The sequence below is a fragment of the Danio aesculapii genome, chromosome 7 (genome assembly GCF_903798145.1).
Source record: "Danio aesculapii chromosome 7, fDanAes4.1, whole genome shotgun sequence".
Taxonomy (NCBI): Eukaryota; Metazoa; Chordata; class Actinopteri; order Cypriniformes; family Danionidae; genus Danio; species Danio aesculapii.
Window position 1 is genome coordinate 37,551,339 of NC_079441.1, and position 23,964 is coordinate 37,575,302.

A 23,964-nucleotide genomic window follows, 5' to 3' on the forward strand; every position below is an offset into this window, starting at 1 on the left:
CAGAATATTTTTTTTCAATTTTTTGCATAAATCTATTAATCAACCTCAGTCCTGATCAAAACTACTAAATGTTTTCAAAAATTACAAGATTTTAACTCTTTAATTGCCAAATTCATAAATGATGTCACTGATTTGGTGGAAAAAACACACAGAATGACGTATTTTCAATATAAAAGTAATTGTGGACTGGATTTTTTATACCTTTTATTAAAGTCTTGGACATGTGAAACAACATTGCATTTGTTTTGTTTTTTGATTGAACATTGTTTTTGACTGATTGTGACCTTTGTACAGACCTTGATGTGTCTGAGAAAATCAAAATATGCATCTCAGCTCTCAGAACTACATGGAGTAAATAATAACAAAGACTGTGTATTTATAGCCCTATCAAATGTGGTTATAATGGAAGTCAATGGAGCAGAAACAGCAACCAACAGTAAATTAGGGAGAAAAAATGAAAATCTAACAATACATCAAAGCCAATGTTGTTACTAATCATTTACATGTCCAAGACTGTGAGAAAAGGTAAACAAAAGTCTAGTCCACAATTACTTTTATATTGAAAATAATTCATTTTGTGTTTTATTTTTTACCAAATCAGTGACATCATTTATGAACTTAGCAATTAAAAAGGTTAAATCCTGTCACTTTCTAAAACATTTAGTAGTTTTGATCAGGACTGAGATTGATTAACAGATTTATGCTAAAAAAATTATAATAAAAATATTTATCTGATGCATTTTACATCAGTTTAATTCAGTGGATGTTTTCCTCCCTAACATAAAAGGCTACTATAGTAAATTTGAACAGTACACAAGGGTTACAAATCTTTGAACAACACTTTTTTGTTCAATTGACATTTTTAAAATATATAATAATATTTGAGGTAAGCTGCATAGTAAAACGCATCTGTTGCACTGGAGGTTCTGTGTTGTTATTTGGCATTTTCTAAATAAATCAGAAACAGGTCACGACCTGCTTATAAAAGAGCATGTGTGTGTATTTGACAGAGCAGAGATGTGGGTAATGGCAGTTCCTTTGCACGTCTACCTTGTGAAAGAGACTGCGTGATGGTGTGTATGCAGTGTTCCTGCAGAGAGGAGATTTTCTGGCTTCTCAACCCCAGCTGAAGCTCAGTTTCTGGAGCAGTTGAGCTCACCAGAGGATACAAAGCCTTGCCGACCTGCAAAGAACACAAAAGTTCCACCGGCATTTTGTTTGTTTAATGCCATGCCAGCTTCTATGGCTATTTCCATAACAAGAAAACAAACTGTAGCTTTGCATTTAAAGAACAAAAATTGCATACATGCAGTAACCTAAATGCATGCATAATTGTAAAACACATCATATTACCTTCTTCAGGCCAGTGAAGGCCACCCCAAGGTTCACTCCATTTCGGGAGAACGTCAGTGTTCCTGCTCTTAAGTCCAGCAGAACCCCAATGACAGTGTTTCTTTCATAAAAAGCTTCTGTGTATTTCCGGCTCCTTCCATTATGCCAGATATAGCCTTTGTATGACAGACCCCAGCTCTCACTGTCCATGCCTTTGAAAAAAGAAGCAAGACCATCAGAACAATCAAACAGCCTCCATCATTCAAACAAAGCATAGGTCCTTTGTATGCTTTACTTTTTTAACCTCTGATGGTAACCTGAGAGGCATTGAAGGGACAAATTTCCTGTTTGATAAAGAATGATCCACCTGTACTGCTCACTGCTTGCTTTTAAAATCCTATCAAATGATTGAAGCTATATCACACTGGCTGTGTTTAAAAATCACATACTTCGCCACTATAAAGTAAGTGAAAAATAGAATGTGACAGCAGAAATATGTCTGAATTCACAGTACTCAGTGAAGCAACTAGAATGCATTTACATATTCATATCATGTATGTATATATATCTATGTATATATGTAAATATACAGTTGAAGTCAGAATTATCAGCCCCCCTGTTTATTTTTTCCCACAACTTGTTCAATGGAGAGATTTTTTTCAGCACATTTCTAAACATAATAGTTTTAATAACTCACTTCTAATAACTGATTTATTTTATCTTTGCCATGATGACAGTAAATAATATTTGGCTAGATATTTTTCAGACACTTCTATGCATCTTAGTGACATTTTAAGGCTTAACTAGGTTAATTAGGTTAACTAGGCAGGTTAGGGTAATTAGACAAGTTATTGTATAACGATGGTTTGTTCTGTAGGCTATTGGAAAAAAACAATAGCTTAAAATTTGCTTAATTTTGACCTTAAAATTGATTTTTTAAAATTTAAAAACTGCTTTTATTCTAGCCGAAATAAAACAAATAAGACTTTCTTCTGAAGAAAAAATATTATCAGACATACTGTGAAAATTTCCTTGCTCTGTTAAACATCATTTAGGAAATATTTAAAAAAAGAATAAAAAAAAAAAATCAAAGGGGGGCTAATAATTCTGACTTCAACTCTACATATAACACATTTTGAGCTGTGTAATTACCTCCTTATTTCAAAATAAGTACAGATTGACTTTTAAAAATATGGGAGGAATGAATGTGATCAGGCGATGCAGTAGCGCAGTAGGTAGTGCTGTTGCCTCACAGCAAGATGGTCGCTGGTTTGAGCCTCGGCTGCGTCAGTTGGCGTTTCTGTGTCGAGTTTGCATGTTCTCCCTGCATATGTGTGGGTTTCCTCCGGGTGCTCCGGTTTCCCCCACAGTCCTAAGACATGCGGTACAGGTGAATTGGGTAGGCAAAATTGTACGTAGTGTATGTGTGTGTGAATAAGTGTGTATGTGTTTCCCAGTGATGGGTTGCAGCTGGAAGGGCATCCGCTGCATAAAACAAATGCTGGATAAGTTGGCAGTTCATTCCGTTGTGGCGACCCCAGATTAATAAAGGGACTAAGCTGAAAAGAAAATGAATGAATGAATGTGATCAAATAAATGAGAAACAAGACTGTACTTACCTATGAGGTTGACAAACGTTTGGTCTCCTGTATGCAGCAGTGCATTTTGGGTACCGACCCCCACCATCACTGAGCTTCCATAAGGAGGCTCGAGGAACTCAATCTCCCAGTAATGCTCACCATGAGTGAAACCTAATGCAGAAATGTGTTATTCTGTAGTAATCAAGTGGTAATTCAACATTAGCAATTTCAGCACAACCAGAACCAGAACACAACAACGCTCCACAGTCAAAAACAATGTTTTTGCAGCTTCCTCAAAATACTTATTTAAAATGAGCTGAATCAGCACAATTCTTAAAGTTTTTTGGGACAACTTAATTGTTTTATGTTCAATCCATTTCAATTTGTATAAACAATTGAGTTAACTTAATTTGTTTTGGGACAACATGAAGGAATTGTGTGGAACCCAGCGTTTTTTACAGTGAGCTGGAGAGCTAATAATGACTCACTGGCATGTTAAAAATTAACTTTAGCCAGGAGTACTACAAACACTTACTGTTCAACATATTATCACTGAACGTTGATATACTCATAAAACCATGTTGGGAAGATTATTTTAAGAATGTAATAGATTACAGATTAAAAGTTACCTATTTAACATTAAAAAGCAGAGTATCTATTTTAATTGCATCATTACAGTCATGTAACGGATTGCATTTGATTTGATTACTTTTTCTAACTTTCTAACAAACATTAATCACTTTCAAAGAGTTAAACTTACAGGAGCATGAAATTGATTACTTTTATTCTCACTTAAATTAAATAATAATAATAATAATAATAATAATAATAATAATAATAAGAAGAAGAAGAAGAAGAAGAAGAAGAAGAAGAAGAAGAAGAAGAAGAAGAAACAAAAAAAACAACAGGTATTAGACTTCAGCATCTCTTTTAACTTTGAGATCGTTCTGGGTTAAGAAAAAATTGTTTAATAGCAGTGATGCTGTTTTTGAAACCAAATCTGTGCTTAGATATGACAACAATAACATCTAACAATGCCTTGGAAAAAAACTTAATCGTAGATAATCTAAAATAAAATTAAGCATATACAAAAATCCAAATAGGAAATAAAACAATTACCAAACAAGCATAGGATATTTTGAACGGCAAATTCAACTACAATAAACAAACAAACAAACAAACAAACAAATAAAACAGTCAAAAGCATAAGAATAGTATTGCTATAATAAATGATAGTAGGCATTTTGTAAAAATATTAAATAAATTTAAAAAAGGCAAAGCAAAAAATTCATATTATTCAACATATCTCAGATTTTAACAGGAAATACTCAGATGTTCACCCTTGTATTTGTTAACATTTTCTTATTTAGGCCAACACATTTTTTCTCAGCAACTGTATATTGGATTACTTTGCAACTAAATTACGTAATGTTGTTGAATGTAACCAGTTACCAACACTTCTCCTAAAATAGTGTAAACCTGTTTAAATGTGAGAATGTGCTTTAATAATACAACAAGCTGACTCGAGATCAGCTCAAACAGTGCCATTTTCTCTATTTGGTATCCTCCTCTCACCTTTGGTGCCTCTGACGCCTGCAGTGCCCTGACTGTCCAGCAGAGGGCTGATGTGGAAATACACGGCCTGTCGGCACACCGACACATGAGCATCAGGGGATTTACTGTCCGGGTCCCATTCCCAGCTCTCCTGACAGTGACCTCTGAGTGAGTGACACATTTACTCTCCTCCACAAAACAAAACAAATATACCAGTCACTATACGGTCAAAAATAATGTACGCTCATTTTAACATGTATCATTATTAAATACATTAACAGTGAAGTAACAGCAACACATATGTTATATAAAGATTATGACTGCTCCATGCTGAGTGATTGAGGCTATTTCTTGAAGTTTCAAAGTTTGTAGACCTTTCAGACGTGGAGCATAGCGTACACCACGTCCCTATGGTGCTACTATAATGAGAACATACGTGACTTACCAAACGTACGTGGAGTTCTGTGACTCGAAGTATAATTTGAAAGAGAAAAGACTCTCTTGGAGCTTGAAACCCGCTTTTTAAATGAAGTCTGCACTGCCACTGAGAGCTTTGTGTATGGGTGTTCACACAGCTGGACGATAGAAAAACATTTCACAACTGCTGTCAAACGACACTGGGTTCATCCCAACATGGAACATGGGCGTGTTTGTGTTGATGGTGCACATGAATTTTTAAAACGCCGCTGCTGGTGTGCCAGTAGTCTTTCAGTAACGCGCCCTGATTAATATTCATAAGCCAAGCCTCTGCCATGCTATTGGCCGAGATTTGTCAAGCTAACGAATATTCATTAGCTACTGGATCCTCAACGTTTGCCTCAAGGAGACACAATGTTCTTAACGGCGTCAGCGTGTTGGGTGTAACTAGTGTCATATATGTCAAAGCAACTACTTACTGTAATTAAATTACATATTCACCGATAAGTGTAAAGGATTACTGCTGAATTTAGGTAAATATATTTACCCTAAAGGGATAGTTCACCCAAAAATGAAAATTTACTCATCATTTACTCACCCTCAAGTGGTTCCAAACCAGTTTGACTTTCTTTTTGTTGTTGTTGTTGACCAATATTTTTGGAGGAATATATTAAAACCTGTAACCACTGAATTCCATAGTAGGGTAAAACAACAAGGTGAGTAAATGTTGACAGAATTCAAATGTTTGAGTAAACTATCCCTTTATATACAGCAAGTAAATTCAACTGTTTAAATAATTTATTTGTTGTGGTTATACAAGTAGACTTTTCAGAATAATTATATTTTTCATCGCACATGCTTGATAATCAATAAACTGAGCAAGATTAGTTGATGATAATATACTGTGTAAATGAAATGTGGTGTCATTGTTTTGGAACATTTGAATCATATAATGTTTAACTGTTATATAATTAAGGAGTGTTTGATAGTAAAACAGCAAAAAAAATTATACTTTCCTTTTTCAAACTAAATGTCATGTTTGATTCAAGTTTAAAAAATCTAAGTGGAGTATTTATAAACTAATTTCGAAAGGATCACAGCTGGTTCTGCACTGCTGGTCCTTCGTAATTCATCAATCAGGCAATTTCTTCATAAATAACCTAAGTTCCATACCACAGTCATTTTCGTTTTGAAGAATCCCCCCTTCCACCCCTACTCCCCCTTTCCTAGATGAGCAACATAGCGGCCCAGTGGTTAGCACTGTTGCCTCACAGAAAGAACATGTGCGGAGTTTACATGTCCTTCCCGTGCTCACGTGGGTACCCCCAGTTTCCTCCCACCGCCCAAAAGCATGCGACTTAAGTTAATTGACTAATCCAAATCTGCATCATAGACGTGCTCCTAGTAAATCTCTTCATAGCAATCCCTAATTGTACATTAGCTACAAACAGCAGGGGAGTTCTCGGGATCTACCTAAGATCAAACTTTCCTAGTAGGGAGCCCCGGGCTCGAGGATCTTATGAGCTCAGAGCTCTGTACTGGTACAGCACGCCAAACACACTTTATAATCCATCATTAGTGAAGGGTAAACTCTTGAAAGTTAGATTTATATTGTCTATGCACTGAGATTTACAGGGATTTTAAGTAGTATTGTTTAAAGTACTAAAATGATTTAATATAGCATAGTTTAATTACTTTTCAGACAGTGATGATGCAAGTAGTTAGAAACATACACAACACTTGTTGTTAACCAGTTCAGAAGAGAAGAAAATGGATGTGACTTGTTTGAAATAAATCAGTTTATTACACAACATGTACATGCCATATTAACAAAGTGTGGGGGAGAAAGAAGACACTTAAAATAATTGAAGAAGGTCCAGCTCCTAATGACTTACCAACAAAAGCTTTAAAAAAACAACTCACCATTCAAAGACCTGACAAGAAGTGATAAACTGTCCCTAATTAAAGAAAGGATGAAAGGTTATGGTAAATTGCATTTACAAGAAGCAAGTAAGCATACACAGACTCACAATTCACTGTTGTCAATGTTCACTGTAGTGCCATTCATGTGCAAGCCTATATTAAAAAAACAACTGGATTTATTCTCAGATTATTCAAGTTTTCTCTCACACGGATGACTTCGAGTCTTCAGATGGTGTCACTGCTGCAATGACAGAATTTGCTTCTTTGACTTGTTCTGGATGTGTTGTTGTGATAATAAAAAGAAAAACAAAGGCTGATAAAGGTTTATACATTCATTACAGTGAGCTCTACTTACACAGTTCTTCTTAATAAATACAGGGGTGGGAATTTTGTTGCCGCTTTTTTTCCTTTAACAAAAGATGTCAACGATTCTCCTTATACCTTTTATTTTCCCTAAAGATGATTCTCTTTATAGCTCATTGGACATGGTAAAACTGACATGAAACATGGTTAATGAAGACATCCAATGGGGGATGCTTTAGTGAAGGAGGCAGGAAGAGAAAAGAGGTTGTGACAAATGTATTTTCTGTTCTGTTCTATTGCAGAGTGTCCACAAATGCATCAAACTCATCAATGTTCTTCTCATAAACGGCCAGTTTCTCTGGAAGAGAGTCCTGCAAAGATACATGCTCAATTTAACAATCACTTCAGCACAAACTTCTCCATCTTAAAACATATTACAGCATGAATATAACAAATCAGTCACTTTATATAAAGTATGCATACAGATTAGGGATGCAACGATTATAGATTTTGGTTGTATGAGGAATAATCATGGTTCAAGCATTCATTAATTTCAAAACACTAGTTTAGAAAAATCACATGAAAACTCCTTATATTTGAAAGTGTTTTTTATTACTGCTCACTAACTAAATAATACAGGACAAAATAATTTTAAAAACAAACAATAGTCTATTGCTCCTTGGACTTAAAAATAAGTGAAGAAGGTTTTTGGCATTTAAACATAAGTAATAATTTTACCCTGAAAATAAATGACAGAACAATGAATACATCAACAAATAAAAATAGAGAATAAATAGAATATTATTTGTCAGATGTAAATCTAAATTAAATATTGGCTTAGTTTTTCGCTTTTAAAGAGAACAAATGTAGTCAAAGGCTGCTGAACCTCTGTCGGAAAGGCAATTTTGACTAAATTACAAAATTGTTTGCTATTTTTCATATTGTATTTTTTTCTCTTTGGAGTTGAAATGTTTATATTCCATACAAAGTATGAAGCTGACCGGTCAGTTCTTGTCACGTGACTCATGGTGCGCTCGCAACATTCTTTCAACTAGGTGCACCTGAAAAGCATGAGCGTGTCGCGACGCTGCCAATATGCGCATGCAAGCCACACGCATCCATTGGAAATAGCGAACTTATGCTCGCAAAATACGGGATATGTGAGCGGCCCTTAGTTAATAGCCTCGGCCATAGTTAATTCAGTGTGTGTGAGTATTTGCCTCAGTCTACAAGCTCTGAACTTTGAACTAGCGCACAGTAGGCATTAGCGCTGGGCGATATTGCACAAAAAATGATCACGATATCATGTTTCATATCATTCGATATCGATAATTATTGAATATTTTTTAACAATCCATTTAGCAATATTAGGAGTTTTTTATTTTAACCACTTTATTTTACCCACATCACTAAAGCAAATAGATTTAATAGTCAAAAACAAAAAATTTTAAACAAAATATTTGATCTCTTTACAATTAAATAAGCATTAAAGAGACTCTTAAACTTTATAAATAAAATGTTACAAAGTGTGTGCAATGGTAAAGGTAGATCAACATCTGTAAGGTGTCAATAATAATGATACAGTAAACCTCAAACTCTGTAAACAACACAAATTATGATCATCAAATCTGAGCTTTCAAGTAAAGGAACTAACCATCATTATTCAAATACATATAGCAACATTACAAATTGTGAAATTGAATAACTACATTACCCCTACGCTAAAAACTCTTTCAGATGGGGAGCTAGTGGTTGGGATGAACAAGAAAAGAAACCAAAAAGCCACTCTGGTGACATCCTTTTTTATTTACAATCTCCTTCATTGGTTTCAGTATCTGAAATCCAGGTCTTTTTCAGTGTCTGTTGGTCAATTTATGTCAACATCTGCCCCTCTTCTGTGTGGTGTCCCCCAGGGCTCTATTCTGGGTTTAATGCTCTTCAATTTACATATGCTTCCTCTTGGTAATATTATAAGGAAACATCTCTTTTCATTTTTATGCAGATGACTCTCAGCTGTATGTTCCTTTAACTCCCTGCAGTCTCTAATTGGTTGTCTTGAGGATATTAAATGTTGGATGGCAAAAAAACTTCCTGCAACTTTACAACGACAAAACTGAGGTTATTCTCTTCGGCCCCTCAAAAACAAAAATGTCTTATATTAGGGACTTGGGAAGTCCTACACCATATATTAAATCGCAAGTAAAAATGTAGGAGTTATCTTTGATTCAGAGCTTTGTCTAGAAAAACAAATTAGCTCAGTCGTTATGAATAGCTACTATCAGCTGAAGATCATCTACAGACTCAAATCCATTCTTTCCTTTCAAGATCTGGAAAAAGTCATACATGCTTTTATCACGTCCCGCCTAGACTACTGCAATTCCTAGTATGTTGGTCTCCCTCAATCTTCATTGGCACGGTTGCAGTTGGTTCAAAATGCGGCAGCTAGACTTTTAACAGGCACCAAAAAACATGCTCATATCTCACCAGTTTTAACATCCCTTCATTGGCTTCCTGTTAACTTTAGAATTCAATTCAAGATTTTATTTATTGTTTTTAAAGCACTGAATGGGCAAGCACCTTCTTATATATTAGAACTTACTAACCTACAGTCAACTCCTTTGTCTCTTAGGTCGTCAAATTAAAATTTTACTTAAAATTCCTCGGTCACGACTTAAACTGATGGAGATAGAGCCTTTGCAGTCGCTGCTCCATGTTTGTGGAACCAGCTGCCACCGGACATCACGAGTGCTTCTTCTCTCTCTATTTTTAAGTCCAGACTTAAGACACATTTTTATAGGCTTTTAATCCTTATTGTGCATTGTTGCTGTAATAGTATTATTCTTATATTTATTGTTATTTTACTGTCTTAGAATGTGTGCTATGGTTTTGTTCAGCACTTTGGTCAGTGCCACACTGAAGTTAAATGTGCTTTATAAATAAACGTTACTAACCTACTTACTCACTGCTGCTATACGGCACTCATTTTCATAATTCTTGTTATTCTGACCTGAAGTAAGAAGCGCCAGCACGTGCTTTGTGTTTATCTGAGGTCATTAGTCTGTCGTTATTACTGAAATATGTATATTCCATACAAAGTGTGAAACAGATTGGTAAGTTTCAGCGCTTGGGGCATTCAGCAAAGTTCAGATGTTTTTCAACTATGTCTACCTATAAACCGCTTCCACACCATGTGCACGTCACTCCCATGTGCGTGTCGTGCACGTCGCGCGCACCTCCATTGGAAAGAACAAGCAGACACCCTAAGCTTATCGGCATTGCTTCCAAAACGCGTGCTCATTGGCCACGTTTTAATAAAACTATAGCGCTTCATACCTACATACTGAACTTTGTTTATTATCGATATTGACAGTGGTGTTCAGTCAATAAACACCGATATCGATTTTATCGCCCAGCTCTAGTCGGCATAACTGTTTAGTTTCAGCAGTTTTGTTCTGTGCAGTAAAACGGTGTTGAGAAGCCTTTATGATTAATTAACTGTGACGAATTAAAGCGCGGTTAATAGTGAAACTGGTTAATCGTTGCATCCCTAATACAGATTCACTCTCTAAAATAACTACAAGTACAAATTTGCAGCTATTTAAAGGGTAAATTTACCAAAAATTTTATTTACGGTATTAATTACTCAACTAAATGTTACAGTCCCCAGAGGCCTTTGTTCATCTTCAGAACACAAATTAAGATAGTAATATCATGTACATTTATATAGCACATTTTTACACCCAAAGTGCTTCACAATCACTTAAGGAAGATATTTTAGATTCAATCTGATTGGCACAAAAAACGTGTTCTTGGAGCTTCATATAATTACAGTTGAAGTCACCGAATGTTTTGATCTTGTTTTTGGTTCCTTTTCTGAACGACTAGGCATCATTGCTGTCTATGAAGGGTCAGAGAGCTCTCAGGTTTCATCTAAAATATCTACATTTGTGCTCTGATGGTAAAGAAAGGTCTAATAGCGCAAGTAAAGCATGACAGTGAGTAATTAATAGCTTTTCACTTTTGGCCAAACCAATCCTTTAATTGTTCTTTATTTCATTTTATCAACAGAATTCATTTTTTACTTTTAGCTTTTAACTTCAAGCATGGTTTGGTGCTAAAACACTTAAAATGTCTTCATACCTACACTAATACTCTAATGTCAACCTGTTCCATACAGACTGCAAAAATCTGCAGTATGTGGTGTGACAAGAACATGTTTGTTTCTTACCAAGTCTTCAGCCATAGACTGAGCGCTGACATCAATGGACAAGCTCGCAAGTTGAGGAGGGTTTTGAAACTCTCTATAGAATGTGCCCAGATCCATTGGCAAAAGGTCATCCTTAGAGAATGCTGGTTTCTGTTCAGCACACAAAAACACAGAATTCACCTTTCAGCATGATAGGAACCATGTATCTGGCTTTTTACCATACACTTCTTTCAAGGTTCAGTGAAGAAATCAATACGTGCTTGTTTACGCAATTGGTTTTGTAGCCCATATTTCATATCCTGGCTGCCCACACTGAACAAGATGGTCTTTTGATGATTTTATTTCTTTAGTAAGCTTTGTATTGATTTTGAACTCATCACAGCAGAACAGCGCTGCTCTGTCATGCAGAAACAGACTTTAAAAAGTAACATGATCAAGCAGGTCTCTGAGGTTTCTGAGGCAACATCAACTCACTAACTTCAAAGATTTCCACTTGGTGTGGGATATTGAATCATTCAGCACACTGTATTTATGAAATAAACACACTGAATGGTGAAGTCTTTTTTTATATTTATTAGACATCAATCATTTGTAACTTTCTCTCAGGTCTGAAGATTCTTTTTTTTAATGAATAATTGATTTGTCTGAATCATTAGCGTCTCCATCTGAGGCTTGATAAAACTCATGTTTGCAGTCAAACCTCTCTCGTGAGAAATTAAAACTGATTCTAATCAGCACCTTGCCCATTCACAGAATGTTTTGCTGATGCCTTTTGGTTTGTGCTTTCTGTTATATAGTGCTCAATATATGTATAAGGAAAGCAGATCATATTTAATAATCTGAAATGTGTTTATATTCCAAAGCATATTTAAATTAGGTTTTCATTTGATTCTAATTTTCATTTAGCCGTAAATATCAGTTTAGTTTTAGTTCATTTTATTAATGATTTAAGTGATTTTGTTAATGTCATTTGGTGAACACATTTCTATTTAGTTTTCGTTCGAGTAATTCTAGATTTACAAATTTAACAGAGCACGTCTTACACAGCTTACATTAACTCTTGTGCTGCAAACATAGTAATGAAAATAAAACTATTTTTTTGAACAGACACTGAACCCAAAGCCACAGAAATGTAACTTAAATAAAAGCAAAAATATGAAGTTTTAAGACAAAGTTCTTCATATTAAATATCATGTATGGAGTTAAACATCCTTAGTTTACATTTTTTAGCAAACAAAAGAAAAGTTAAAACACGTTTTATGTTTACATCTTGTACTTGACTGATGTGTTTGGCTGCAAAAGCACCGTCTAAAGGTATTTCTCTAAAAAGTCACAGGTCGGATTTTCCACCACATAATAAGTCCTTTTTAATTATGAAAACTATTTTTTCATTAATTATTATTTCAGTTAAGTTTTTAATTGACCGTTGTAAGTTTGAATTACTTTTTAAACTATTGTAAATTATTTATAATAGTTAATATTAAACTATGTTTATTATTTATTTCCATTCTGTTGGTTTCGAAAATGTTTTTTGGACAATAGATTGTACACTTACAAAGTCAACCATGACAAAGTCATCATTTGGCTGCCCTCCACTGTGGCTCGAGTTGTTTGAGTGAAGGCTCCCTTGCAGTGGAGATGAAGGGACTGGAGATGGAGGAGGATGCACCTGCAAACAGAAAATACCATGAGGGGGGAGGGAGGGAGAGAGAGAGAGAGAGGGAGAGAGAGAGAGAGAGAGAGAGAGAGAGAGAGAGAGAGAGAGTATACTCTACTGCACAATTAGGATATGTATAAATATCCTTAATGTAAGTGGTTTTGGAAATTAGCTTTTTGACTTCAGTACCATTGGGTCATTCTCCTCCATGTCATAAGATCTTGGAGCGAATGCAGCAAAAGGAAGATCCAGGCCTGTTGTCGTTACCTGGAAATTCACACAAGTACAACATATTAATATCCATTATAAACATTCACATGGAGATAATTGTTTTTATTTGTAAAAATATGCACTTAAATAATACATCTTTAATATATCCATTGCAACAATACAGTTTGGGTGTCAATATGATCAAAAAGAAAGAAACTAATACTTTCATTCAACAATGATTCCTTAAACAAATCAAGTGTCAGTAACAGCATTTATGATTTTATAAGGTATTTCCATTCCTAATAAATAATAAAATATTTAGGAACACCACTAAATTATATATAATTTATATTATATTAATTATAATATATAATGTATATTGATATATAAATTTAATTTATGTATTAATATATAATTTATATATACGCACGCACGCACACACACACACATATACACACATATATATATATATATATACATATATACAATATAAATAAATATATATAATAAAAGAATAAAAGCAATTTTTAATTTTTTTAAAAACATTTTAAGGTCAATATTATTAGCCCCTTTAAGCTATATATTTTTTCGATAGTCTACAGAACAAACCATCGTTATACAATAACTTGCCTAATTACCCTAACCTGCCTAGTTAACCTAATTAACCTAGTTAAGCCTTTAAATGTCACTTTAAGCTGTATAGAAGTGTCTTGAAAAATATCTAGTCAAATATTATTTACTGTCATCATGGCAAAGATCAAATAAATCAGTTATTAAAAATGAGTTATTAAAACTATTATGTTTAGAAGTGTGTTGAAAAAACCTCTCTGTTAAACAGAAATTGAGGAAAAAATAAACAGGGAGGCTAATAATTTAGGAGGGCTTATAATTCTGACTTCATCCATTCATCTATCTATATATAATAACAACAACAAATGTTTCTTGAACACAACATCGGCATATTGGAATGATTTCAGAAGGATTATGACAGTGAAGTCTGGCTTGCCATCACAGAAATATACACAATTTTAAAATATTTGTTAATATGTGTTAAATTTCAACCATGGTGAGGATTTAATGGACTTCTTCGACGGCCTCACAGCATCACTACAGTAACCGAATGCTTAACAGCAGTTCATGGCAATGCAGATATTAATTTCATTCTTTAATTTGAAAATGTATGTTTACATTAACTGATGATTAAATGTTTGTCTGAATGTTCTCATAAACTATGTGTAAAAGTGTAATCTCACCTGGGTGGTGGCTTTGTTGACAAAAGCTCCAACTTTCCTGGTGAAGGTTGTCTCTAGAACATCAGAGGGGGACACTGTCTTCACCTCACTACCACACACACACAAACATGAACACACAGACACACACAAAGAATCAAACTTTGCTAAACTAGTAAATACATAAACATCATTGAACAATTTGAATCTCTTCACACATCTACCTGCTACAAGATGTGGGTGGAGGCAACTGAGGGGGCTGTCCAGTAGGGCATGATGGGATACGACCTTGCTCAGCACCAGTGCCGTGATTAGGCTGAGCCGGCATCTGTGGGATTCCTCCATCTTTACCCGGAACAACCATCTGATTGAGAAGACACACATGGCCACCTCAGTTAGGGCAGAATAACACACACATGCCCCAATTCCACCTGCTATTAACATGTTTTCAGTGATCCAATCCAATGCTTCTGTTGTGACCACCTGCGATGGGATTTCATCAAGACCCTTTCATCTCATTTCATCATGCTCTTTGTCAATTTTGCAAAAGTGAGGGAGAATGAGGGCTAGAGAATGAAATGACCCATGTTTCCCCACATATGAAAACATAATATTTATGGCAACTCTGATTTTGAGAGAAATCTGTGCAATTTGATAGAACATAGTGAAGTATGAATACCTTATTTTTGTACTGTATCTTGTGACACTTATGTCACAACAATAGATTGAGAGTAGTGGTCTTTTGTGGCAGTTTACCTTCAATTTTGATAACGTAAGGGTTTACACAGTGCTTCCCACAGGTCTGAAATATACAATACTTGTGGTAGTGGCAGCACATAAATAGTTAACTATATGTGACAAACAAAACATAAATTTTTAACACTATTATTATTATTATTATTATTATTATTATTATTATTATTATTATCGGTTTTAAACTTTTTCTTGAATAATGTATAAAATATGTAATATATTGACATCATCAAATTTATAAAATATGCACAAATGATAAATGACAGAAAAAGGAATAAAAACAGACAATATCTCTAAAAATTATAATAATAACAAGACTAAAACGTGTAGATTATTTAAATAAGGCAAATGAATTGATTACCCATTTCTATTGGTGTACAAATATTCTGCAGCCAATTCAGATGTCATTACGTCCTTTCAGAGTGTTGGTAAAGTTTTTTTTGAGTCGTTTAGATTAAAGAGTTTATTATTTAATGTCTCCTTTGTGGCTGTGTGCATAAAATTAACTACAGCATAGAAAACGAAAACCAAACCAAATCCCGAACATTTTAGTAGATCTCTGCTAGTGTTTAGAGTTTTTGTGCACACAGAACCAGCAGTATGAAACGGGTAAAGAATAGAAGATTTTCCACTACTTAATCGATGGTGGATGTTTGTTTATATTGGGTGGATACAAAAAGTGTAAAAGGATGACAATAATAGTTAAAAAAAAAGTGTCACTAAATATATTTCCCACACATAGATTTTACTTGGGCGGGCTGCCGAGGTTTATTAACAGCCGCCCAAGTAAAATCTATGTGTGGGAAGCAATGCTTTACACTTTGAAAACATTCTCATCAGATGCTTTTTTTGACTGCCTCTGAAAAATAGTGGACAAGTTCAAAATGTTTTAGACCTTTTTTTTTTTACCTAAAAACCTGTTCTTTTAGAGTGGATGAAAGAATTGTCTTACAATCTTGCTATTGAAAATTAACATACACAATCAGAAGTAAATTAGTGGTTAAAAAAAAGTGTGGACCCACTTCAGGCAATTTGTAAACAGATAGATATAATGAAATGCTACGGATATATGAATTTTGTTCAATGGAACTATATTCAATTTAATTTTTAATTTTGTATTTTATTATTTAAATTTCTATTTGTATACAGCATTTTATTTTATAACTTTTTTTATGATTTTCGGTTCAACAAACGTTGGAGAGGGAGAGTAGATTCTGAAATGTTGACTGGGTTTTTGTAACAAAATTACAATTTATAAAAGCAAAGTTGAAAGTGGGACTATGTGTGTACTGTGTATAGAGATGTTTGACTTAATGCATCATCATGTAGACTGATCAGTGTCTGACTTGAAGCACAGCATGCAAGTTAGATATTTTGTCATTAGGATGGCCCTAAAGCAGTCATCTGGCTCATTCTGTGCAGCTGCTCAAGAAAACCGTGACACTGGTCACTGTGGTCAGATTTACCAATAGCATGGCTTAAATTTCATTAATGCTTCCATTATCCATTTTTATAACAGTAAAAAATCTTTTTATGTAATATTGCCATTTTAAATGTATCATAATTACTTAAAAAAGAACTTGTAAAAAATAGACACCACTTTTTTGGCATTTAAATAGTATAGGTTTATGTTTAACTTTATTTAAAAAATTAAGCATCTGAAATGTCTCTGTTTTAGATAAATACTGAATCTACTGATAAAGTTTATGATAAGGTATGCAAACCTTGTGAGTAGAAATACAAAGTGTCAGACTTTAGTGGCCAGTAAAATACATAGCCACTTTGTTAAGAAGGGATTGTTACAAATTGTCACAAACTTGTTACCACCCGAGTGACTTCCATACTATTTGTTTTTTCCTTCTATGGAAGTCAATGGTGACAGGTTTCTAACATTTTTCAAAATAACATATTTTGTGTTAAACAGAAGAGAGAGAGAGAAAAAAAATCAACAGTTTGAAACCACTTAAGGGGGACTAAATAAGGAGTAAATTAAAATTTTTGGGTGAACAATTTTTTTTAAGAACAAGTTTGACCAACTTGCAGTTCACCAACGAGTAATCAGTTTTGCTTTGTGGATTTAAATTAAAGCATTTGACTATTTTGTAACTGACTTTAAATTGCTAGAAGTCTTCAGCAACGGTGAAAAAAAAAACGTTTTAAAACTAGTTTAGGTAGTTTATGCAACCAGCCCCCAGTATTCAACTCCTCCCCCAAGCTAAACATTTAAATTGAGAAAGTGGAATACACACTATGTGCAGTCGCAGTGTGTACGGTACCTGGTGAGGATGTGCAGCACCAGTACAAGCTGTAGGATGGCACAAATCCACAGTTCCCAGAGGAGGAGTCTGATATGACAGACGCGAGCTGTACAGCTGAGAGACAAAGAGAGATTTGAGTCACAACAGAAGTCAAATGTGAGAATAGTAGGTGTTTTCAAGTCCATTCCTGTTTAGAAATCACTTCAGATTAGAGGTCAAGAGGAAACAGTGAATTTGTTAGAGCACACACACGTGGATGCTTGAATTAAAGAGCAGGCAGGTGAGCTCAAGGATAAGGCAGCAGTGATTGCAGTGTGCTTTTGTCTAAGCAATGCTCAAACAGTCCCTTGGGTGGAAGAGACCGAATAAACCTTTTAATTAAAAGGTTTTTTGAGGTTATGAAGGGTAAGCAGTGGAGAATAGGTTACTGGAGCAGGCCACACACACACACTCTGTAATTAATCTACCAGCTGCATGCATGTGCACACACACACGCACGCACACACACACTGGACTCACTTGCTGTGAGATGCCAAGCCCCATGAGGGGAACCTTCAGCGTGGCCATCAGAGCCGGCTTAGGTGTCTTAAAATGTGCCTGACTTACAGTACACACACACTACATGCAGACGGAAAGAAAGAAATAAAGAAAGAGAGAAAGGAAGAAAAACAAGGGCAAAAGAAATGAAAGCACTACCACACAAATAGATAATGGGGAGAGAGAATCTGATGCCATGGTCACAGAAATGGCCCTTACTGAATTAGTTAACCCTTTAATTTCCACAAAAGAGGGATATGTGGAACATGAAAGCAAGTACACCAAGACTAGTGATATTATTTTAGCATTATTTATATTATTTGAATTATTATTAATTTATAAAATAATATAATTAATGAATTGTTTTTGTATGCGATTAAAAATAATTATATATATTAATTATATTTATTATTCAGCTTTATTTGAATGACAACAATTTTTATTACTTTTAGTTTTTAGTAAGTTTTAGCTTTAGCAACACCGATCAAGACTGCAGACTAACCAAACACTGTGAAAACACGAGGACAGCAGTTCATATTAATGATTGAACAAACAACAACAATTAAAGCAAATCATAAAAAGCATCAATCCTGTTCATCGGGGAACTGCCAAAAAGACTCATGAATGCAAACAGTTATTGATTAGGAGAGTTGAACAACTAATGTTGTAATGACAGGCTGCACTACACCTCTACTGAGGCCTGCTCTATACAAGGAAGGAGGTGAAGAGTTATTTTTGATGGGACAGAAGGGTAGGTGATAATGATGGCATTACCTGCGATGGCGGGGAGGTGGAAAAGGATGTGGTGCAAACCTCCTGAGAGTCCTCGATCCCTGTGTAAGTCCCTCCATCATCTTCCCCAGGTGTTCTGAGAGAGAGAGAAATGAAGAAACAAATGTACGAGGCCAGAGGTTAAGAGAGCAGAATTACAAGTACAAACTATCAGCATTCAGAAGTGAATCGCTAAAAATAATAGTTTAAGTTTAAAATAATAGTAATATTTTTAAATATGAAAACAGGACAATATTAATATAAAAACATATTAATCAAATTTTAAGATTGATTTTATATATAAATATATTTTGAATCTTTCATTTTTACTTTCAATATCACATGATGCTTTAGAAATTATTCCAATAAACCGATGTATTTTATTATATGATTAATAGATTGTTTGGAAGCACTAAATTTTTCAAATAAGTTATTTTTCATACACAATAATAACAAATCAATGAATAAATTCATTGACCAATTTATCTATGACTTTCAAAACACGTTTTGAAAACTATTGGTGACTGTTATTGTTACACACCTGTAGCTGCAGGGATGTGTGTGTGCCATATTAGTGAAGGGACGCTCCACAAAATGATCAATGATAATACCCATGATGGGACCTGTTCTCTCAAATTGTCTGCAAGACAACACAAAAACAACATCTTTCATAACACAACTACGAAACCATAATACAAAACTACTGCGTTGCATACAGGAATCTGCCATTTATACCTTGAAGACACAAGAGCCAAATTAGTGCGATATGCACAGGACAGAGTGATGGTGCCAATCGGAGTGCCAACAATACCCACTCGAACTGTCTGGAAGCCTGAACAGAACATAACAAATATGAACAAATACACAGCTGGCTAGAAAACAGCAACATATACTTTATTAGTATTCTGGAGTAAGTGCCTTATGGTTTTACCTTCCCCAAGACCTGTCAGTTGCACATCTCCAAAGTAGATCCTGTTTAAAAAAATAAGATAATTTAAAAGGGTTTCACTTAAAATACAATTTTGCTGTAAAGCCACTATAAAAAGGCAAGCATCATTATTCAGCTGAACTTGTTTAAAAGTTCAATAACAGTGTGAATATTGCAAAGTATAAAGCATGATTAGGCATAAAGTAGGGTATAAGTACTGTAAAGATAATCAATCTGAAATGAAAATTCTAGGCTGAAAACGAAAATGATTTTGTAATAATTATTTGTAAGACTTTTTAAATTTAACTCAATGGGCTATATTTTAACAATCTAGGTGCAAAGTCCAAAGCGCAGGGTGCAAAAGCATTAAGGGTAATATTTTAAGGACAGAAAAATACGCTCTGCGCCGTGGCGCATGGTCTAACAGGGTTGAGCTTATTCTCTTAATGAGTTATAGGTGTGTTTTGAGAATAAAGCAATCAGAGTCTCATCTCCCATTCCCTTTATGAGTCAGTTGCGTCACACCATTGTGCATTTGCTATTTACATGGTCGGACTTTGTAAGTGGAAAAACTGAACACTTCACTAGCGAGAAAACAGTAAAACAGACCATCTGCAGCGTGAGAATGAGAGATGAGCCTCCTCATTCTTTACTTTCACTCTCTTTCATGGATAGGGAAACATGTTGTACGTACAGACAAATATATCCAAATACACATGCTACTGCATGCCCATATGGTCCAAAACCTGACAGGTGGGAAAATCTAAGCTTGTTATTAATAAAACAAATATAAAAATGCATAAAATAAATAATAATACTACTAATAATAACATTATACAAAAGAAAATTGTCATGAATGAACTGAAAAAGCCCCTGAGATAAAGAAGGCATGGAGGCAGTGGTTTTTATATTTATGTAGAAAATAATAATTTTCATAATATTTTATTCCTTTAATTCTTTTTCATTTGTAAAGATATTTGTTTATTGCTGTACATCCTGTGTGTATTAAGCAATGTGTACGCGAGACGCACAACTAACGCGCTCTGCGCTGGACTTTGGACCTGCTCTCAGCTGGTCTATTGTGCAGTCCATTTTAGTTCCTCAAAATAGCAACACGCCAACAATGCGCCTTAACACGCCTCTTATCTAGACCAGAACACCCATGAGTCCACAAAGTGGTGCAACTGGATTTGCTATTTAAACAACGTGACAGAAAACGGGAAAAATATGGTCTGAAAATAGCAACACAGCATAGAAACACATCTTGAGCCTTATTGCGCCGGGTGTATGATAGGGCCCAATAACTTAGATTACACAGATTCCAAAAAAACACAGGCTAGTAGAGTAACCACATTTTACTGACAGTGAACAAGAAGACAGGTGTAATTTTACAAGCGTTTTCATGACAGCTCAGTAGCCCTATTGCAAGCAGCAGGAATTATTACTACAAAGAAATCTTCAGTCATCACATAATTTGAGTGAACTTTGCGTTTCCAGCAAGCATGTGTGTGTATATGTGTAAATATTGAGCTATTTTAAACTTTGATCATGACTTCTCTGCTCTTGCATTTTAGTCGGCACAGTAACTAATCAGCCATTACATGGTGCATTGAAATGAATTGGATTCATAGTGCAGCACTTTCCATGTCTGATGTGAAAACTGGCTAATGGGAGATTAAAACCAGTGCATTGAACACTTCAGTACAGCATAACCTTTTTTCGGCTCTTATTTTTTGCTGTTTCCTCTTTTGGGTAATATTCAGCAGCTGAAAATTCAGTGCATCACTTGTATAAAACAAACTCAGTTCAACTATAAAAAAGTTCAAGTCAGTTTATTCAGCTCAAGTCAGTTCAGTGTTGTAGATTCTGTTTAATTTGATAATAGTGCAAAGCTTAAAAAAGATAGCAATAATATTGTTACAGTGTTTCAAGATCTGTATCAAGGTCAAGCTGTACAGAAGATTCTTGTTACTCTGTATGAAATCATGAAATACATATTATGGGACCCTGAAGAGCGAATAAGAAAGTGTGTTTACCTGTAGAGTATGACATAATCATGGCCTTGTTGACGTGAAAGCTTGTAAGCAGGCGTCACCCTTGTGATGGCCAGTAAAGACTTGAGCAGCAGAGACAGTCGATTATAAACTGTATAGGACACTTTAATGTCCTTATCACACCTGGAAAGAATGCAACCCCTAGTTATGTTTAGGTATGCGTTAACAATGCATCAATCTTTACACAAAGCAGTTAACAGCTAATTATGTAGAGGATCTGAGGCTTCTTACTTCTCGTTCATTTCCAAACACCATGTTTCCAGCTCCATTGAGTCTCCCTGCATGGACAAATAAGCTTTTTAATGCTCAAGTAAACTCTATTTTAGTTCCCCCCAAAATGAAAATTCTGCCATTTACTCAACTTAGGTTGTTTCAAACCCTTTAGTCTTTCGTTATTCTTCAGGATATACATTTTTTTATTATATTTTGATGTCCTTGTGAAGATTTTATTAAGAGTAAAAAGGGACAGAAATCTCTTAGATTTTAGGTAAAATGTCTTTGTTTGAGCTACGATGAGGTTCAGAATCACACGAGAGTAAATTATGACATGATTTTCATTCTTGTGTGAAAAAAACCCTAAAGTTATGCATGTTAAACAATTTAAACTTTGATATTATGCTTTTGACGTTACACTATTGTTTTACTTAAAGCAAGACAAGACCTCTGAGGTTTTGAGGGAGATCTCCACACACATGGATCGCCCGATGCCAGGCAGTTGTCCAGCAAGAGCTTTTTTTGCCTCATGAGTGACCTCTGGGATGTCCTTTATTGCCAAATTAAACTGACAGAGAACAGACAAACAAACAGCAGAGCTTATGTTAATTATGGAGTAAAGAAAACAAATGGTCCATAAGTAAGGAGCTTCCTGGAAATTTCTTACCCAGTCTGAACCTGTCGGTGAAGAAGATGAGCAAGTGCTGATCTTCTCTCCAAGTCGAGCTTGAACTATAACCTGCACTGTCTGAAAGACACAGGTAAAGCAAAGGACATCATGACATGGTCAACCTATGATACCAAACTGCAGCATCTTCACAATTTAGTCTGTAATGCAATCACCTTCAAAGCAAAGAATTTGATGAATTTATCCAAGTCTTTCTTGTCCTGTGAGCTCAGATCACTATCCATTGTCGCACGAGCCTAAAACAAATAAAAGACAATTTCTTTAGTAAAGTAGGAAATGTGACCCAGTAAACAATTAGCAAGACAGTACCTGAAAAGGCGTAGTAAAAACAAAAGAGAGAGAATCAGAACAATTACTAGTGAAAGAGGGAGGAAGATGCTCCTTAAGAACAATTTTACATTTACACCAAATTTAAAGAAGCAAAAACATTTCTGTATTTTTTGCTACTCTTCTTAGTACTTTTATAACATTAGTCTAAATAACTACAGTATCTACTCTTACCTACACTTTGAAAATTTAATTGAATATTTGAATAACAGATGACAGACCAATCTAAATTCCAGTTAAGTAAATGATTCTGAAAGGTAAATTGACTTGTTTTTTCTGTATTGTATATGTAACTCAAGGAATTACATAACAATAAATAATAAATTATTATATTATAATTATCACTACTGTCCAGACATGAGAAGATACATAAATTAAGTATCTTAAGTTTTAACTGTTCAAGTTTATAAGCAAACTAAGCGACAAAATAGAGAACATAATATGCACTAAGTTAGATACTGTGTCATCTATGGAAATATACAAAATAAACGGTTATCTTGCTCTTTTACTTTCAGTAATAGTAATCGAATTCACTGATATCTGTAGTGCCATTAGTGCTGTCGCATCTCTCACAGCCCGTCCTCAAACAACAGAGCACCAACGTTAGTCTCTGAAAACACCTTTATAATAGCGTTTGTCAACTGACAGTTCGCCCGACTCGATATTTAAGAAGCAGAAACCTGCCGTTTGTGTCTGAAAGCCAAATCATTACCTTGTTTACATTTGTAAGCCCGTGCAGTCAATGCTAACGACTTAGCGAAACGCGCACATACTTACAGCTCATCACAGAGTGCAGATTCAACTGTTAACACGTAGAATATGACGTTAACGGTGCAATACACCGTGGCTGATTATGTGGAAAGATAAAATACAGCTTATACTGTCCTGTATTCTCAGTTAATCACATAATAGCACCGCAACGTCACAAACTGACGGGCGCTCCATTTTTGTTTATTTTGCTTGTTTGCCTGTGTCAGAAATGTGAATTGTCTGTACTGATTCAACACTTTCGTTGTTTTTCTG

At 34.9% G+C, this 23,964-nt stretch overlaps 2 protein-coding genes across 6 annotated transcripts in view; both read right to left on the bottom strand.

The window, feature by feature from the left end:
* The window catches only part of si:dkey-23n7.10 (SPRY domain-containing SOCS box protein 3), a 9,623-nt gene extending 4,537 nt beyond the window's left edge, over nt 1-5,086 (bottom strand). Inside the window, exons 1-5 of one of the 2 annotated variants that reach the window (XM_056461857.1) lie at nt 4,912-5,086; nt 4,488-4,655; nt 2,952-3,083; nt 1,354-1,544; nt 1,051-1,183 (exon numbers count right to left, since the gene is read on the bottom strand). In XM_056461857.1, the coding sequence (XP_056317832.1) occupies nt 1,051-1,183; nt 1,354-1,544; nt 2,952-3,083; nt 4,488-4,647 (616 nt within the window). In that variant the 5' untranslated portion in view covers nt 4,648-4,655; nt 4,912-5,086. Of the gene's footprint in view, nt 1-746; nt 1,184-1,353; nt 1,545-2,951; nt 3,084-4,487; nt 4,656-4,911 lie in introns of those variants that run through there. The other variant, XM_056461856.1, reaches the window with a different exon arrangement.
* Nucleotides 5,087-6,664: 1,578 nt separating this feature from the next.
* Nucleotides 6,665-23,906, bottom strand: atg13 (ATG13 autophagy related 13 homolog (S. cerevisiae)). Of its 4 annotated transcripts, none has more exons than XM_056461859.1 (18): nt 23,719-23,906; nt 22,770-22,850; nt 22,594-22,674; nt 22,375-22,494; nt 21,945-21,991; nt 21,696-21,836; nt 19,663-19,703; nt 19,467-19,563; nt 19,273-19,371; nt 18,735-18,828; nt 17,943-18,041; nt 17,442-17,537; nt 14,637-14,776; nt 14,437-14,524; nt 13,163-13,240; nt 12,872-12,985; nt 11,338-11,466; nt 6,665-7,480 (listed from the first exon to the last, which is right to left on the bottom strand). In XM_056461859.1, exons 2-18 carry the CDS (start codon nt 22,836-22,838, stop codon nt 7,403-7,405), a joined length of 1,611 nt encoding a protein of 536 aa, XP_056317834.1. In that variant the 5' UTR covers nt 22,839-22,850; nt 23,719-23,906; the 3' UTR covers nt 6,665-7,402. The 4 variants fall into 4 exon arrangements, with proteins under 4 accessions (XP_056317834.1, XP_056317833.1, XP_056317836.1 ...); XM_056461858.1 differs by having other exon boundaries at nt 21,696-21,854; XM_056461861.1 differs by lacking the exon at nt 17,943-18,041.
* Between the last annotated feature and the right edge of the window lie 58 nt (nt 23,907-23,964).

Bases quoted from the DNA above. Each gene is read 5' to 3' on its own strand.
- atg13 (XM_056461858.1), bottom strand. From the start codon at position 22,838: ATGGATAGTGATCTGAGCTCACAGGACAAGAAAGACTTGGATAAATTC. The intron at 22,675-22,769 runs GTGATTGCATTA...TGTGTCTTTCAG, and splicing joins TCAAATTCTTTGCTTTGAAG to ACAGTGCAGGTTATAGTTCA. The intron at 19,564-19,662 runs GTAAAACCATAA...TGTTCTGTTCAG, and splicing joins ACTGACAGGTCTTGGGGAAG to GCTTCCAGACAGTTCGAGTG.